This window comes from Anomaloglossus baeobatrachus, chromosome 6, assembly GCF_048569485.1.
Source record: "Anomaloglossus baeobatrachus isolate aAnoBae1 chromosome 6, aAnoBae1.hap1, whole genome shotgun sequence".
Lineage (NCBI taxonomy): Eukaryota > Metazoa > Chordata > Amphibia > Anura > Aromobatidae > Anomaloglossus > Anomaloglossus baeobatrachus.
Genome location: NC_134358.1, coordinates 561517264 through 561536163, shown reverse-complemented (window position 1 = coordinate 561536163; position 18900 = coordinate 561517264). Strand labels below are relative to the sequence as shown.

General features: G+C 46.5%; 1 protein-coding gene across 1 annotated transcript; it reads left to right on the top strand.

Annotated features, from left to right (window-relative positions):
- Nucleotides 1–255: 255 nt before the first annotated feature.
- LOC142244627 (anterior gradient protein 3-like) lies at nucleotides 256–13971 on the top strand. The gene is made up of 8 exons (XM_075316886.1): nucleotides 256–315; nucleotides 3921–4037; nucleotides 4137–4200; nucleotides 6188–6240; nucleotides 8820–8896; nucleotides 10974–11037; nucleotides 12571–12654; nucleotides 13304–13971. The coding sequence occupies exons 2-8, from the start codon at nucleotides 3929–3931 to the stop codon at nucleotides 13351–13353; spliced, it is 501 nt and encodes a 166-aa protein (XP_075173001.1). The 5' UTR covers nucleotides 256–315; nucleotides 3921–3928; the 3' UTR covers nucleotides 13354–13971.
- The last annotated feature ends 4929 nt before the right edge of the window (nucleotides 13972–18900 follow it).

The window sequence follows — 18900 nt, the reverse complement described above, 5'->3', positions numbered from 1 at the left end:
CCCACACCCTCTCGGGGTTGAATTTCGCAGAGATCGGCCCATCCCCGTGTACCTGAGCCGCACACACTGGATCCTTTTAGCTGTTCCCTAATTTAATGACATTTGATCTCTGTGCCCGGGAAGAGCGGACTCATGGGAACCAGCAAGAACAAAAAAAAATTCTTTAAACTTTTTTTTTTCTTTTTAAAGGAAACTTTATTTCCTTATTGCCATAGTAACGTGTAGGCGGAGGTCACCTGTCCAATGTGCGGCTATAAAACCATGTTATCTGGACGGGGATAAGTCAGTGAGCATACAGCGGAGGCACGCCTAACCGTGAGTCCTGGAGCTTTCATTTTTTATTTATTTACCATTTCCATTATTTATCTTTTTTTTTCTTCGTTACAATGATACACAGCAATTCTTACCTTATTCTGCTGGGATTTGTGGTTCTAGCTTTTAAAGACTACCAGTAGAAGGGCAGATTTGCCCCCCTTTCGCCCCCCCACCCCCACCCTCCACCCACCGGGGCTTGTTTTACCGGTTTGGAATTATTGATAGCATTCTTTCCACCTATATACTTTCTAAGGTAAAGGTTGCAGGAATATTCAGAATGTATTGCTTTGCTACATTCGATTTGGGTTCGAATTAGTTTAAAGGGGTTGCCTCCTTTCTAAAAATCTTAGTCCCTGGGCCCCATCTGTGCGGCCTCTGAGCTTTAATTTAAGGGGATTCACATCCTAATTGGAGGAAACGTTTAGGAATTACAGATTGTTGATATATATATATATATATATATAGTTGGCTCTTTCTCAAATACCAAAAGTAATTGGAAAATTATCTCAGAAGCTCTTTAATGGGCTGCAAGAACGATTCCCTCCTTATTCCATTATCAGTTAATCCGGTAATAGGTCTGGAGCTGATTCCGAGTGCTGCATTTGCATTTTTTTAAACTGTTACTGTGAACCCACAATATGCAGTCAGAGGAGGAAGAGAAACTCTTTAATTTGTATCTGCCTCTTTTTAAGTGGCCAAAGGTAATTGGACAATTATTTTAGAACCTCTTTAATAGGCTACATGGGTGATTCCCTCATTTGTCCATCAGCAATTTATCAGGTAAAAGGTCTGCAGCTGATTCCGTGTGCGACATTTTTATTTCGAAGCTGTTGCTCTGAAACCACATTGTTTTGTTTTTCAACTGACTTTTTTTTTATTTTTTGTCTTGTGGTAGTCGATGACATTTTTTGTTGTGCTAAATTCTTTAAAATGGGGCACACGCTTTATAAATTTTGTGCCAAATTAAAAATGCTCATTTAGTCTTTTTTTTTTTTTTTTTGTAATTCTTTTTTTCAGAGTAAAAAGTTGCAAGTTGCAAAATTGGTCAAAATTTGTGTACATAAAATCACTTTTTAGCAAATGTCAATTGCCAAATCTGCTTCAAATATCTGGAAAACAAAAACCTCGGCCTGAAGGTTGGACGTTTAGAGAAAAAAAAAAGGTTAAAAAAAAGTTTTGGTTTTTTTTATTTCCGCTTCAAACAGCAGAAAATACTGGATAAAAATAAAAAGGCTCCAATGCAATAATGCATCGAGGCCATAGTTTGTTTATATTTTTAAATAAAACTTAATCGCTATATAAATGAAACCTCCTAATCTATTTTTATACTTTTTATCGTTTTCAAGTTTTTGCTGTCAGTGAATGAGAACATTCCGGTTTCCATTCAGAGGTAGTAAGGCGGCTTTCACACTACGTTTTTTTAGCATGCGTCATGAACGTTTTTTTAACGCAAAAACGGATCCAGTGCAAATGCGTTTTCATTTCCATGCATTTGCAATGGACTTGTGTCAACATGCGTTCACCTGCGTTTGCGTGCGTTATAGTGAGGATCCAGCAACTTGCAGTTTTTTAACTTTTTTCAAAAACGCTACTTGCAGCGTTTTTGAGCTGCGTCCAAATACTGTTTTTCACTGGATCCTGACTATACTGTATGCAAACGCATGTGAACGCTGGCATGCTGATAAACAGGATCCTGCTTGCTCTACTGAGCATGCACAGAAACCAGCCTGGCGTGGTCAGACTCTCCCCCTCCCTCTCTCTCCTGAGAGCGGCGGACACTCGTAACCAAGATAAATATCGGGTAACCAAGCAAAGCGCTTCGCTTAGTTACCCGATGTTTACCTTGGTTACGTGTGCAGGGAGCAGGCAGCCTGGCTCCTAGTAGCTACTGACGCTAGTAACCAAGGTAAATATCGGATATCCAAGCAAAGCGCTTCGCTTAGTTACCCGATGTTTACCTTGGTTACGTGTGCAGGGATCAGGCAGCCCGGCTCCTAGCAGCTACGGACGCTAGTAACCAAGGTAAATATCGGGTATCCAAGCAAAGCACTTCGCTTAGTTACCCGATGTTTACCTTGGTTACCAGCGTCTGCAGCTGTCAGATGCTGGCTCCCAGTCTATCATGTTCAGTTCCCCTCACTCCCGATCACATGACTTCAATGCCCGCCCATAAACTTCAAGTGACAGAATCCTGTAAAATAACACATGCGTTTTTCTTTGTAAAAACAGGATCTACTTTTACAGCAAAAAAACGTTCATGACGCATGTTAAAAAAACGTAGTGTGAAAGCCGCCTAATCCTGTATATCCGGTCCTGATATCTGCTGAGAAGTGGATACAATTGTATCCAATATAGACAACGCTCTGTGAGTTGGAGACATCTTTGCTAGTTTGTTACACTGTATTGTAGATACATTGTGTCACAGGGTAATATTGCAGAGCGGCATGAAGATGCCCCAGAAGATCCCATGGTGAACAACCCCTTAGTAAAGAAAGACCATTAAGGTTATCACTAAATATAAATTACCATGTCATTGGAATCGTGTGATTTACATTTATTTATTTTTTAAAAAATAGTTCTTCATTGTTTTTGACTGCTGACAGGTCCTGTTTAAAGGGGTTTTCCATTTTTTGTTAATCTGACTTGATCAGTCAGCACTGTACTCTAGATTGATACATTATAGCATTCCGACAGGTACATTTTGAGTGGTATTTAGGTTGTAGAGCATTGTCCAGAATCTGTTCATGTATTTAGTCTGCTTAGAATTGTCTACAAGCTATTTGTATTTAACTTGCAGAGCATTGTCCAGAAACTGTTTTTATGTATTTAGCTTGCAGAGCTTTGCCCTTAAGCTGTTCATGCATATAGCTCCCAGAGCATTGTTCAGATGCTATTTATGCATTTAGCTTATAGAGCATTGTCCAGAAGCTGTTTATGCATTTAGCTCGCAGAGCGTTGTCCAGAAGCTGTTTATGCATTTAGCTCACAGAGCATTGTCCAGAAGCTGTTTATGCATTTACCTTGCAGAGCATTGTCCAGAAGCTGTTTATGCATTTAGCTCACAGAGCATTGTCCAGAAGCTGTTTATGCATTTACCTTGCAGAGCATTGTCCAGAAGCTGTTTATGCATTTAGCTCGCAGAGCATTGTCCAGAAACTGTTTATGCATTTAGCTTGCAGAGCGTTGTCCAGAAGCTGTTTATGCATTTAGCTCGCAGAGCATTGTCCAGAAGCTGTTTATGCATTTAGTTCACAGAACATTGTCCAGAAGCTGTTTATGCATTTACCTTGCAGAGCATTGTCCAGAAGCTATTTATGCATTTTGCTTGCAGAGCATTGTCCAGAAGCTATTTATGCATTTAGCTCACAGAGCATTGTCCAGAAGCTGTTTATGCATTTATCTTGCAGAGCATTGTCCAGAAGACATTTTTAAAGTATGTGCCATCACTGGCGGAAGATCAAGGGGTATGTGTCCCCCAGTACATTGCTGCACCGTCCCTGTGAGGGCTACAGTGATATCTCTGTGTGATGGGGCGAATGATCTAATGGCCATCGTCATTATAACGTTCAGGCCGTCCACATTCTGATGAGCTCCTCTCGTTACAGGAGACGCCATGTTCCTGCCATTATTGACCGCTGTGTCCCTCGTCCTCATCACGTTCTCCTCCAATGTGGCTATGGAGGTGAAGAAGGAAATCCGCCCACCACAGACGCTATCCAGAGGTCTGGTGTCTCCAGTCTGGGAATTACAGGGTTAAAATACATTTAAAAAACAGAATCCCGTGAAGATTTGGCTCAATTTCTCTTGTGTTTTTTTTCTAGGTTGGGGAGATGGGATCACCTGGGTCCAGACCTATGAAGAAGGGTTGTACAATACCAAGAAGAGGTATGAAGGGGGCGCCACTGGAGGTCTTAAAGGGGCAATGCACGCCTGCAGCTCACACCACCCACCATCAGAGGGCGCACTTTGAGGGAAACATTTGTAAGGTCCTATTCACATGTATGAGGTTGGCCGGTCAATATATTCTTATACCGGCCTGAACATCCTCCAGAGCGGTCATCTGAGTCTCGGGCTATAATTGGTGCGCTCCTGGCCCCACCCTCTTATACAAGCTCCACCCACTTGTCTACTGATTTTTCTTTTTCTCCTTGACATATTGGTTATTGTAGTTTTATTTTCTTTCTGTCCTTCCTGTAGTACAAGCTTGAAGTGCACTGACCTCATATTGTGCTTAGATATATAAACCGCAGCCAATCTGAGCAAGCAGAGCTGCAGTGTAAAGCACAGGGGAGGGATAAAGCAGCAGCCGGGGACTCTCATAAGCCAGGAGGTGAAAGACAGACATCAGATTGTAGTATTCAGTAGAATATATTGTACGTTATACCGGTTTACGTGAGCGCTATCAACCTGGACATGATAAGAAACAAGTGGAGATCTCAATGATGTTAATTATTAAGTTTCAGAAGTTTCAATGGTACAAATAATAAAACTGGAGAGTTGCTTTACATTTTACTCTAGTGACAGATTTCCCAATTTATTTATTTTTTTTTTTTTATTTATTATTTTAAATTTGGTTCAGAAATTTCTTCATCTCTTAACAGGAAAAATGCAGCTGCAAAAAACATGCGTTTACAGTGCAGATTTTTCCCATTCATTAGTATAGGTGAAATCTGCGGCAAAAAACGCTGCAAGAATTGACATCCTGCAGAATGAAATTTGCACCAAATCTGCAAGGAGAAAATGCTTAATGTGTGCGGGAAACTCCGGGATTCTCATTCACTTTTTTGGCATCAGGAAAAGTCTTTAGGTTTTGTGACAAATCTGCACTGAAAAAAAGAAAAAAAAAAAACCATCAAAAATGCAATGTCTGCACACAGCCTTACTGGACATTGGCAGAATCTTGAGTTCTGCTCTGAATGTCATTTTATTCAAGTCTCCAATGTTGGTACCAAGAATTAAAGGGAATCTGTAATTGGTCAGAAGATATAAGGTTGTACTAAAAAAAATCAAGAAAAAAGTAAAAGTTTAAAGAATATGTAATATAATAATAAATATTTATTGAAAAAATAAAAACTAATAAAAAAGGGGAAGGTTACACAGAAGACCCGACCTAAAGGAGAACCCATGAGCATTTAAATGACAATTACCCCATAAAGACAATAAACAGTATTAATTGTCACAAAGTAATACCAAAGAAGCCCACAAGATGGCGACAATGAGCCATCAAATGGGGAAAATGGTAAATTCAATAGAAGGGGAAATATAGGAAATGATTATAATGTACAGGATCCAGAAAAAAACGCAGCAGACAAATGTCATATGAATGTTTGAAAAGTTACCTCCTGATATACCAGATAGAATACCAAGAATTATCCAGAAAGCGATAGGAAAGCATGCCACAAAAAAACACAAAATGCAGACTAAGGATATAGGTCTAGAAGCCTTCCTGGTGGTGAAATGTCTCTTTTTCACACATGGGTTCTCCTTTAAGTCTTGTGTGACCTTCCCCTTTTTATCTATTATTTATTTATTTATTTATTTGTTTTATTTATATTTTTCAATAATTATTTCCTATTAGATAACATATATGCTGGCTGTTTACTGTTTGCACTTTTAGGTTTTTCAAGTATTAAAGGGTTAATCCTTCTGCCCATCCATAGACCGAATCCGTGCTCCTGTCACATAGACGTAGATTAGGAATATTTCACAATAATAAGAAAATCCTGGAGCAAAGAAGCCAAATAAGTAAATTAGGAATGGTCAAACTTTACATCCTGAACACACAAAAATATACTCGTATATGTAAAGTTTATTCCTCGGTGCAGTTTTCTTTGAATACTCAGCAGAGCTGACCTGTGCTGTTCTCTTGCAGTAACAAACCCCTTATGGTGATTCATCATTTAGAAGATTGTCAGTATTGTCAAGGTAAATCATCTATGGAGAAAATTGTTTTATTTGATTACTAAAGTGATTTAACCATAAAAGATAATCATTGTCTACAGTACTAAAATCTGTGCCAAAATATATATAGAAACACTGTGTACACACATTACATTACTGATCCTGTATTACATCCTGTATTATACTCCAGAGCTGCACTCACTATTCTGCTGGTGCAGTCACTGTGTACATTAATTACATTACTGATCCTGAGTTACATCCTGTATTATACTCCAGAGCTGCACTCACTATTCTGCTGGTGCAGTCACTGTGTACATACATTACATTACTGATCCTGAGTTACCTCCTGTATTATACCCCAGAGCTGCACTCACTATTCTGCTGGTGCAGTCACTGTGTACATACATTACATTACTGATCCTGAGTTACCTCCTGTATTATACTCCAGAGCAGTACTCACTATTCTGCTGGTGTAGTCACTGTGTACATACATTACATTACTGATCATGTACTGATCCTGAGTTACATCCTGTATTATACCCCAGAGCTGCACTCACTATTCTGCTGGTGCAGTCACTGTGTACATACATTGCATTACTTACCCTGTACTGATCCTGAGTTACAGTGCCTTGCAAAAGTATTCGCCCCCCCTTGAATTTTTCAGCCTTCTCCCACATTTCAGGCTCCAAACATAAAGATAAAATTGTTAATGTTCTGGTGAAGAATCAACAACAAGTGGACACAATTGTGAAGATGAAGGAAATTTATTGCTTATTTTAAACTTTTGTAAAAAATAATAAACTGAAAATTGGGGCGTGCAATATTATTCATCCCCTTTACTTTCAGTGCAGCGAACTCCCTCCAGAAGTTGATTGAGGATCTCTGAATGATCCAATGTTGTCCTAAATGACTGATGATGATAAATATAAGCCCCTGTGTGTAATCAAGTCTCCGTATAAATGCCCCTGCTCTGTGATAGTCTCAGGGTTCTGTGTAAAGCGCAGAGAGCATCATGAAGACCAAGGAACACAACAGGCAGGTCCGTGATACTGTTGTGGAGACGTTTAAAGCCGGATTTGGTTACAATAAGATTCCCACAACTTTAAACATCCCAAGAAGCACTGTGCGAGCGATCATATTGAAATGGAAGGAGAATCATACCACTGCAAATCTACCAAGACCCGGCCGTCCATCCAAACTGTCATCTCACACAAGGAGAAGACTGATCAGAGATGCAGCCTAGAGGCCCATGATCCCCCTGGATGATCTGCAGAGATCTACAGCTGAGGTGGGAGAGTCTGTCCATAGCACAACAATCAGCCGTACACTGCACAAATCTGGCCTTTATGGAGGAGTGGCAAGAAGAAAGCCATTTCTCAAAGATATCCATAAAAAGTGTTGTTCAAAGTTTGCCACAAGCCACCTGGAGACACCAAACATGTGGAGGAAGGTGCTCTGCTCAGATGAAACCAAAATAGAACTTTTTGGGAACAATGCCAAACGATATGTTTGGTGTAAAAGCAACACCGCTCATCCCCCTGAACACATCATCCCCACTGTCAAACATGGTGGTGGCAGCATCATGGTTTGGGCCTGCTTTTCTTCAGCAGGGACAGGGAAGATGGTTAAAATTGATGGGAAGATGGATGGAGCCAAATACAGGACCATTCTTGGAGAAAACCTGTTGGAGTCTGCAAAAGACCTGAGACTGGGACGGAGATTTGTCTTCCAACAAGACAATGATCCCAAACATAAAGCAAAATCTACAATGGAATGGTTCACAAATAAACGTACCCAGGTGTTAGAATGGCCAAGTCACAGTCCAGACCTGAACCCAATTGAGAATCTGTGGAAAGAGCTGAAAACTGCTGTTCACAAACGCCTCCATCCAACCTCACTCAGCTCCAGCTGTTTACAAAGGAAGAATGGGCGAGAATTTCAGCCTCTCCATGTGCAAAACTGATAGACACATACCCCAAGAGACTGCAGCTGTAATCGCAGCAAAAAGGGGGCGTTACAAAGGATTAACTTACAGGGGATGAATAATATTGCACGCCCCAATTTTCAGTTATTTATTTTTTAAAAAAGTTTTAAAATAAGCAATAAATTTTGTTCAACTTCACAATTGTGTCCACTTGTTGTTGATTCTTCACCATTAATTTAACATTTTTATCTTTATGTTTGAAGCCTGAAATGTGGGAAAAGGTTGAAAAATTCAAGGGGCTGAATACTTTCGCAAGGCACTGTACATCCTTTATTATACTCCAGAGCTGCAGTCACTATTCTGCTGGTGCAGACACTGTGTACATACAAAAAAAAACTGTGTACATACATTGCATTACTGATCCTGAGTTACCTCCTGTATTATACTCCAGAGCTGCACTCACTATTCTGCTGGTGCAGTCACTGTGTACATACATTACATTACTGATCCTGAGTTACCTCCTGTATTATACTCCAGAGCTGCATTCACTATTCTGCCGTTGTACATTGTTTCCTCTCTATATTGATCGCCCGCGGTGCAGGACACACACATAACACATGGCGGCCGGGTTAACCCTTTGTGTGATATAATACATAAATTGTCCCATCGTTTCTCTCAGCCCTGAAGAAAGCGTTTTCTGACAGTGAAGAAATCCAGGAACTTGCAAAGGAAAACTTCATCATGCTGAACCTCATGGTAAGGGAGAAACACTCATGTTTGATTTTTACACCATTTCCCCCCAGAATTACACAAGCTTGGAAAGCAGCGCCCCTCCCTGACTGCAGGGGGCAGGATTTTGATATGTGATATTTGACATCTATATATATAATTGCCTTATTCTGTCTGTCTGTCTTGCTCCAAAATTGTGTCCTTACAGTGACAACCGTCGGTTTGGCCGCTGGGCTCGGCCTGGCCCCGCCCCCCACATAGAGTGGCCGTCTGGCCAGGCCACGCCCCCCGCACGTGGTGCCGCTAGGCCACGCCCTTCACGCGGTGTCGCTAGGCTACGCTCCTCACGCGGTACCGCTAGGCCACGCCCCTCACACTATGCAGCTAGGCCACGCCTCTGCACTATGGCGCTAGGCCACGCCCTCACACTATGCCGCTAGGCCACGCCCCCTCACACTATGCAGCTAGGCCACGCCCCCTCACGCTATGCAGCTAGGCCACGCCCCTCACACTATGCAGCTAGGCCACGCCCCTCATACTATGTCACTAGGCCACGCCCCTGACACTATGCCGCTAGGCCAAGCCCCTCACACTATGGCGATAGGCCACGCCCCCACACTATTCCACTAGGCTACGCCCCCTCACTATGGCGCTAGGCCACGCCCCCTCACACTATGGCGCTAGGCCACACCCCCTCACACTATGGCACTAGGCCACGCCCCTCACACTGGTGCTAGGCCACGCCCCCTCACACTATGGTGCTAGGCCACGCCCCCTCACACTATGGTGCTAGGCCACGCCCCCCGCACACGTTGGGCACCTGTACACCTCCCCCAGGACAACTCCTCCCATTATACTCCTCCTATTATACTCCTCTCTGAGGGGTTTGCAGCATGGGGGATGGAGCACGATAGGGGGTGAAGCATGGGGGATGCAGCACAATGGGGGGTGCAGCATGGGGGATGGAGCACGATGGGGGGTGCAGCATGGGGGATGGAGCACGATGGGGGGTGCCCATAATGGGGGGATGAAACATGATGGGGGGTGCAGCATGGGGGATGGAGCACGATGGGGGGTGCAGCATGGGGGGATGAAACACGATGGGGGTGCCCAGAATGGGGGGATGAAACACGATGGGGGGTGCAGCATGGGGGGATGAAACACGATGTGGGGTGCCCAGAATGGGGGGATGAAACACAATGGGGGGTGCAGCATGGGGGATGGAGCATGATGGGGGGTGCAGCATGGGGGATGAAACACGATGGGGGGTGCCCAGAATAAGGGGATGAAACACGATGGGGGGTGCGCAGCATGGGGGTGTGCAGCATGGGGGATGGCGCACGATGGGGGGTGCACACTTCCCCCCAAAACACACACACCGCCACACACTCACCGCACAACACACCGGGAACCACAAACACCCCCCTACAGTGACACCCACAGACAACGCCGCACACACACAACACACAAACACTGCGGCACACACAAATATACGCACATACCGCGCAACACACACATTGCACAAAACATACCTCCCCCAAAACACATACACGCACCCCACACCCACAAACTGCGCAACACACACACACAGCACCACACACAGACAACACTGCAGACACACAGCACTCCACACACAACGAACACACACACAGCACTCCACACACAACGCAACACACAAACAACAGCGCTCTCACCCCCACCCAGACACCACCCAGAACATTTTCAGCCCCTACACAAACACTTGACAACTACACACAACAACATCTATATATATAACAAAAATCATACATTAACTACACAATAAATTCTAGAATACTCGATGCGTTAGAATCGGACCACCTTCTAGTTAAAAATAAGCACCCATCCGGTGCCAGAAAAGCTTTATGAAACTTCCACTTTGGGGCACATTTCCATATATGACCCCATAAAAAGGAAATATGGCAGGTGGGAAATATATGTTGGGTGGGTATTATCCCAGTGCCGGTCTCTGATTCCTGCAGATGAGTTGCTATTGTATAAATGTGTGGTGATGGGGGAGGAGGGAGATGTTTCTGCATTATGTATAATGTCAGAGTAAAACTCAAGATAAGACTTCATTTTCCAGCACGAGACGACAGATAAAAATTTGGCGCCCGATGGTCAATATGTGCCCAGGATCCTATTTATTGGTGAGTGGAAGCAGTGACTCCAAATTATTATATTCTTCATATTAGATTCTCCAAGAGTAGGGAAAGCCCTTTAATCATGTCTCAAACATTTGAGCTACTGGTGCGTCCCATGTCAGGTGCAGGTATACCGAATACTGAGTGCTCCAGAGCTGAGCACGCTCCATGCCTGGCAAATACAGGCTGCACTCTATAGCCAGCGTCTGCCTCGTTCCCCCGCAGCCGGCGTCTGCCTCGTCCCCCCGCAGCCGGCGTCTGCCTCGTCCCCCCCGCAGCCGGCGTCTGCCTCGTCCCCCCCGCAACCGGCGTCTGCCTCGTTCCCCTGCAGCCGGCGTCTGCCTCGTTCCCCTGCAGCCGGCGTCTGCCTCGTCCCCCCGCAGCCGGTGTCTGCCTCGTCCCCCCCGCAGCCGGCGTCTGCCTCGTCCCCCCCGCAACCGGCGTCTGCCTCGTCCCCCCCGCAGCCGGCGTCTGCCTCGTTCCCCCGCAGCCGGCGTCTGCCTCGTCCCCCCGCAGCCGGCGTCTGCCTCGTCGCCCCCGCAGCCGGCGTCTGCCTCGTCCCCCCCGCAGCCGGCGTCTGCCTCGTCCCCCCCGCAGCCGGCGTCTGCCTCGTCCCCCCCGCAGCCGGCGTCTGCCTCGTCCCCCCCGCAGCCGGCGTCTGCCTCGTCCCCCCCGCAGCCGGCGTCTGCCTCGTCCCCCCCGCAGCCGGCGTCTGCCTCGTCCCCCCCGCAGCCGGCGTCTGCCTCGTCCCCCCCGCAGCCGGCGTCTGCCTCGTCCCCCCCCGCAGCCGGCGTCTGCCTCGTCCCCCCCGCAGCCGGCGTCTGCCTCGTCCCCCCCGCAGCCGGCGTCTGCCTCGTCCCCCCCGCAGCCGGCGTCTGCCTCGTTCCCCCGCAGCCGGCGTCTGCCTCGTTCCCCCGCAGCCGGCGTCTGCCTCGTTCCCCCGCAGCCGGCGTCTGCCTCGTTCCCCCGCAGCCGGCGTCTGCCTCGTCCCCCCGCAGCCGGCGTCTGCCTCGTCCCCCCGCAGCCGGCGTCTGCCTCGTCCCCCCAGAGCCGGCGTCTGCCTCGTCCCCCCGCAGCCGGCGTCTGCCTCGTCCAGCAGCGATCAGATCCAGCTGCTATCACCCCGGTTTCATTTTTTAAATGACAACGAGGATTTAAGTCTACAAAGGAAAGAAGTTTGTGGGGGATAAAATAAAGAAGAATATATATTTTTTTTTTATCACTTCTCTTTTCCCAATTAATAAAAATGTGTATAAAAATAAACCCATGCCGTATCTGTAAATGTCCAATCTGCCAAAATATACTCATAAAATTAATTATTTCTGCAATGTATTTTTTTTTTTTTTTTTTTACAAATTGATACAAAATGTAGCAGCTACCGGCAGGTGGTCACGGGGGTGATTAAATATGAGGCTCGCTCCAACATGTGGGATGGGCCCTATTCTCCTGGGGCCCCATGGCTGCCATAGGGAGAGCTGCCATATTGTTGTATGATTGCGGGTGTTCGCTCACCGAGCCGTTCTGTTCTTCTTCTTGCAGATCCCTCCCTTACAGTCAGGGCCGACATCACCGGACGTTATTCCAATCGTCGTTACACGTATGAACCTCAGGACGTACCCGTGTGTAAGTCACATGTAACATCCAACACAACCCAAAGCTACAGCATAATTGACTCCAGAGCTGCATTCATAATTCTGCTCATTGTTTTGTGGAAACAGTCAGCAAGCTTGTGTTCAGGTACCATCCTAGCAGCTTAGCTGATCTCCTGTATTGCAGGGGAGCACTAACCTAAACTGGATTATTCCAGCATCTCTATAATGATCAGATATCCAAGTTTTTAAAGGGGCACACAACCCAAAAATATTATGTCCATGACCTTTCTTTCTAAACAAGAATGTTTCTAATTTCTAACAACATTCAGAGATGTTGAAAAAGTGATGTACAAAGAAAAGTTTATTAACTTTTTAATAAGTTTAATTACTTAGGCTCCAAATATAAAGAAATTCTTAAAGGGGAGGTTCAGCAGATCCCTTTAGTCATGGATGGTCTCAGCATTCAGACCCCTAACCATTCCTAAATTTATTACATAGGTTTGTATTGTTGAATATTGCAATATTTTACTTTTTCTATAAGCCCCGCCCCTGAGGAGCGGATCACACATTTCATATTCTCTTTTTCTCCTGTGGTCATTGTTGCCCCCTGCTGGTTTAAAGCGGTATCCAACAAAGGACATCTAATCTTCTAACCCTTCTTTATTTTATTTTTTTCCTAGTGATAGAAAACATGAAGAAAGCGTTACATCTCGTTCAGACCGAGCTGTGAGCCCCGCGTGGGAGGAAATGCCACAAAAGGGATCTAGACAGAAGTCCAGTTCCCCCCCCATTTTGGATTTTTGGGGTCTTTTATAACTTTTTATTGCAGAACGGAGTCAATGTTTTCTGATATTTCTATTTTTACACTGAATGTTTCACCCTCTATAGGATAGTATACAGTAAGCTCTGGAGCGCCATCTAGTGGTGGATGCACAATTTTATTTGATGGTGTTTGTGGATTCTGAGCTGAGCCATGGCCGCAGATCCCGAGAATGATGCACCATAGTCCCCAGTGTGAACGGAGCCCTATCTATAGGACTGGTGCAGATAATACTCCCATTGGTTACTGAAGCAGCGGTCCTGCATGTCCCCGACCCTCCACTTTATTTACCTAGGATCCATCGGGATCAGTGGAGGATCCAGCGCTCGGATCTCCAGGATAGAGCACAAATTTCGAGGGATTTTGTATCAATATTTGCTCATATAGTTCAATCCAAAGCCTCCAAAAACAAACCTGGACGAATGTCTCCAGCCGCGCTCAGCCGCACTAATCACAGGTTCTATTCGGTCGTTCTGTGAAATCTAGAAAATAAAGAATTAAAAAATAAAGATAAAAAAATAAAATTATAAAAAAAACATTCTTGTACAAATGACTGAATCCAATCTGTCTGCAAGAAGGGACCCCAGACGCCAATTTTTTTTCCTCTCCAAAAGTTGGGGTTTAAAGGATTTATTTGCCATACAACAGTCACGCCACCCACTTGGATCCCCCATAACAGCATCATCCACAGATCCCCCCCCTCCCCCATAACAGAGCATCATCTGCAGGTTCCCCCCATAACAGAGTGTCATTCAGAGATCCCCCCATAACAGAGCATCATTCGTAGTTTCCCCCCCATTAGAGAGGGTTATCCGCAGATCCCCCATAACAGCATAAGTCGGACATCCCCCCCCCCCCCAATAACAGAGCGTCATCCACAGATCCCCCATAACAGAGCGTCATCTGCAGATCCCACGTAACAGCGTCATCCAGAGATCCCCCACATAACAGATCATCATTCGGACCCCCCCCCATAAGAGCCTCATCTGCAGATCCCCATAACAGGGAATCATTCGGGGATCCCGCCCCCCCCATAACAGCGTCATCCGCAGATTCCCCCCATAACAGAGCGTCATCCGCAAATCCCCCCCCCCATAACAGTGCATCATTTGGAGATCCCCCATAACAGAGCCTCATCTGTAGATCCCCATAACAGGGAATAATTCGGGGATCCCCCCATAACAGAGCGTCATACGCAGATTCCCCATAACAGAGCATCATCCGCAGATCCCCCCCATAACAGAGCGGCATCCACAGATCCCCCATAGCAGAGCGTCATCCACAGATCCCCCATAGCAGAGCGTCATCCGCAGATCCCCCGCATAGCAGAGCGTCACCCGCAGATCCCCTCATAACAGAGCGTCACCCGCAGATCCCCTCATAACAGAGCGTCACCCGCAGATCCCCTCATAACAGAGCGTCACCCGCAGATCCCCTCATAACAGAGCGTCATCCGCAGATTCCCCATAAGAGCGTCATCCGCAGATCCCCTCCATAACAGAGCATCATTCGGAACCCCCCCCCATAACAGAGCGTCATCCAGAGATCCCCCATAACAGAGCGTCATCCAGAGATCCCCCATAACAGAGCGTCATCCAGAGATCCCCCATAACAGAGCATCAGCCACAGATCCCCCATAACAGAGAATCATTTGGCGATCCCCTATAACAGAACATCACTCGGAGATCCCCCCCTATAACAGAGCGTCATATACAGATCACCCGTTCCCCATTAGTGTAATCCACAGATTCCCCCCCCCCCCCACCATAAGAGCATCATCCACAGATCCCCCATAACAGAGCGTCATCCATGGATTCCACAGATCCCCCATAACAGAGCGTCATCCATGGATTCCACAGATCCCCCTTACCCCCCACAGCCATGTTGACTCCCCCAGTATCGTCTTATTTCTCAGTAACATAAACCCCGGGAGATCTGAGTATAAAGTAGTTAATGTGCGGCCGGTGAACTGGAGGAACAGGATCCCGGCAGATCCGCCTCGCCGGCCAGCAGGGTGTTGGCCGCTCCAGCAGATGTGAACGCTGACAACCTCCGTATATTTCCTATTATGACACAAGCAAATATTTGTACAAGATGAGAACAAAGACCATATAGCCCGTGTGAGAGCGGAGTTTAGGACACCTCAGCGCTCCCGCACGGACACGACACGTTACAGGCGCCTTCACAATAACGGCGAGTCAGCGCAAGAGGATCCGGAACGTCATTCACTAAAGCTGAGGTGTCCCAGGTCTGCAGGGAGCGGCCCGGGAGTGACTGGTCACAGATCAGGGAAGTGTATGCTGAGCGATTGTACAGGGGGCAGCGCCATGCAGAATACAGGCTGCCCGGAGTACTGCCTGCACTCTGCTGACTGCGCACTACAACCTCTAGTGTATCGAGAGTAAGAAGAGTATGATAGGCCCTGGTGCAAAATTTGGATTTAGGCCCCCACTTGCATGTTGTCTGATGTTTTGGGCCCTTGCATCATTCTAGATCCTTTAAAGATATGCATTCAACCACCATGTAATAATGTCCTCAGTCCTGACCCCTTCCTGTAATCATGTCCTCCATCCTGGGCTCCTTCCTGTAATAATAGCCCCATCATGTCCTCTGTCCTGGCCCCTTCCTGTAAACACTTCTTCCATCCTGCGCACCTTCCTGCAATAATGTCTCCATCACGAGTCGCATCCTGGTATAATATCCCCTATCCAGGCCCCTTCCTGTAAACATGTCCCCCGTCATGAGCCTTTTCCTGTTCTAATGTCCTTCCTCCTGGGCCCCTTCCTGTCATAATGTCCTCTATCCTGGACCTCTTCCTATGATAATGGCCTCTCTTGTATTGATGTCCCCCCCCCCCATCATGAGTCCCTTCCTGTCATAATGTCCTTCGTTTTGAACCCCTTTCTGTCATAATGTTCCCCATCCTGGGACCCTTCCTATATAGATGTCCCTCATCCTTATCCCTTCTTGTAAACCTGTCCCCCATCCTCTGCTCCTGGCTGTAATAATGTCCCGATCATTTTCTCTGTCCTGGCCCTTTCCTGTAATAATGTCCCCTTCATGTGCTGTGTCCTGGCCCCTCCCTGTAATAATGTCCCCGTCATGTGCTGTGTCCTGGCCCCTTCCTATAATAATGTCCCCGTCATGTGCTGTGTCCTGGCCCTTTCCTGTAATAATGTCCCCGTCATGTGCTGTGTCCTGGCCCCTTCCTGTAATAATGTCCCCGTCATGTGCTGTGTCCTGGCCCCTTCTTGTAATAATGTCCCCGTCATGTGCTGTGTCCTGGCCCCTTCCTGTAATAATGTCCCCGTCATGTGCTGTGTCCTGGCCCTTTCCTGTAATAATGTCCCCGTCATGTGCTGTGTCCTGGCCCCTTCCTGTAATAATGTCCCCGTCATGTGCTGTGTCCTGGCCCCTCCCTGTAATAATGTCCCCGTCATGTGCTGTGTCCTGGCCCTTTCCTGTAATAATGTCCCCGTCATGTGCTGTGTCCTGGCCCCTTCCTGTAATAATGTCCCCGTCATGTGCTGTGTCCTGGCCCCTTCCTGTAATAATGTCCCCGTCATGTGCTGTGTCCTGGCCCCTCCCTGTAATAATGTCCCCGTCATGTGCTGTGTCCTGGCCCCTTCCTGTAATAATGTCCCCGTCATGTGCTGTGTCCTGGCCCCTTCCTGTAATAATGTCCCCGTCATGTGCTGTGTCCTGGCCTCTTCCTGTAATAATGTCCCCGTCATGTGCTGTGTCCTGGCCCCTCCCTGTAATAATGTCCCCGTCATGTGCTGTGTCCTGGCCCCTTCCTGTAATAATGTCCCCATCATGTGCTGTGTCCTGGCCCCTCCCTGTAATAATGTCCCCGTCATGTGCTGTGTCCTGGCCCCTCCCTGTAATAATGTCCCCGTCATGTGCTGTGTCCTGGCCCCTCCCTGTAATAATGTCCCCGTCATGTGCTGTGTCCTGGCCCCTCCCTGTAAACATTTCTTCCATCCTGTGCTCCTTCCTGTAGTAATATCTCCATCCTGATATAATGTCCCCCATCCTGGCTCCTTCCTGTAAATACGTGCCCCATCATGATCCTTGTCCTGTCATAATGGGCCTCTCTTGTAAATATATCCCCATCATGAGCCCCTTCTTCCGGGACCCTTCCTATGTTAATGTCCCTCATCCTGGCTCCTTCCTGTAATAATGTCCCCCATTTTGGCTGCATTGCTAAACTAAATGTCTCCCATCCTAGTCCTTTCCTAAAGTAATGTGCCATCCTGTATGAAATGTTCCCCATCCTGGGCCCCTTCATGTAATAATGTGTTTGGCCCAAGGGCCGCCCTATAATAAAGTCCCCATCCTGAGCTCCTTCCTATTATACACCCTGTGCAGAATTATTAGGCAAGTTGTATTTTAGAGATTTTTTTTTTATTATTGATCAACAACTTTGTTCTCAATCAGCCCAAAAGACTCATAAATATCAAAGCTTAATATTTTTGGCAGTTGGAGGGGTTTTTAGATTTGGCTTCTTAGGAGGATCTGTTTGTGCAGGTAACTATTACTGTGCAGAATTATTAGGCAACTTAATAAAAACCAAATCTATTCCCATCTCACTTGTTTATTGTCACCAGGTAAACCAATATAACCGCATAACATTAAGAAATAAACATTTCTGACATGCAAAAACAAAACCCAAAAAAATGAGCGCCCAATATAGCCCCCTTTCTTTCTGATGACACTCAGCAGCGACCATCCATAGATTCTGTCATTGCTTGATCTGTTTACGCTCAACATTGCGTGCAGCAGCCACCACAGCCTCCAGACACTGCTCCCAGAGGTGCACTGTTTTCCCTCCCTGTAGAGCTCACATTTTATGAGGGACCACAGGTTCTCTATGGGGTTCAGATCAGGGGAACAAGGGGGCCATGTCATTATTTTTCATCTTTTAGACCTTTACTGGCCAGCCACGCTGTGGAGTAGTTGGATGCATGTGATGGAGCATTGTTCTGCATGAAAATCATGTTTTTCTTGAACGATAGCGACTTCTTCCTGTACCACTGCTTGAAGAAGTTGTCTTCCAGAAACTGGCAGTAGGTCTGGGAGTTGAGCTTCACTCCATCCTCATCCCGAAACGTTCCCACAAGTTGATCTTTGATGATCCCAGCCCATACCAGTGCCCACCTCCACCTTGCTGGCGCCTGAGTCGGAGTCGGAGCTCTCTGCCCTTTACTGATCCAGCCTCTGGCCCATCCATCTGCCCATCAAGAGTCACTCTCATTTCATCAGTCCATAAAACCTGTGAAAAATCAGTCTTCAGATATTTCTTGGCCCAGTCTTGAGGTTTTATCTTATGTTTCTTGGTCAGAGGTGGTGGTTTTCAGCCTTCCTTACCTTGGCCATGTCCCTGAGTATGGCACACCTTGTGCTTTTTGATACTCCAGTAACGTTGCAGCTCTGAAATATGGACAAACTGGTGGC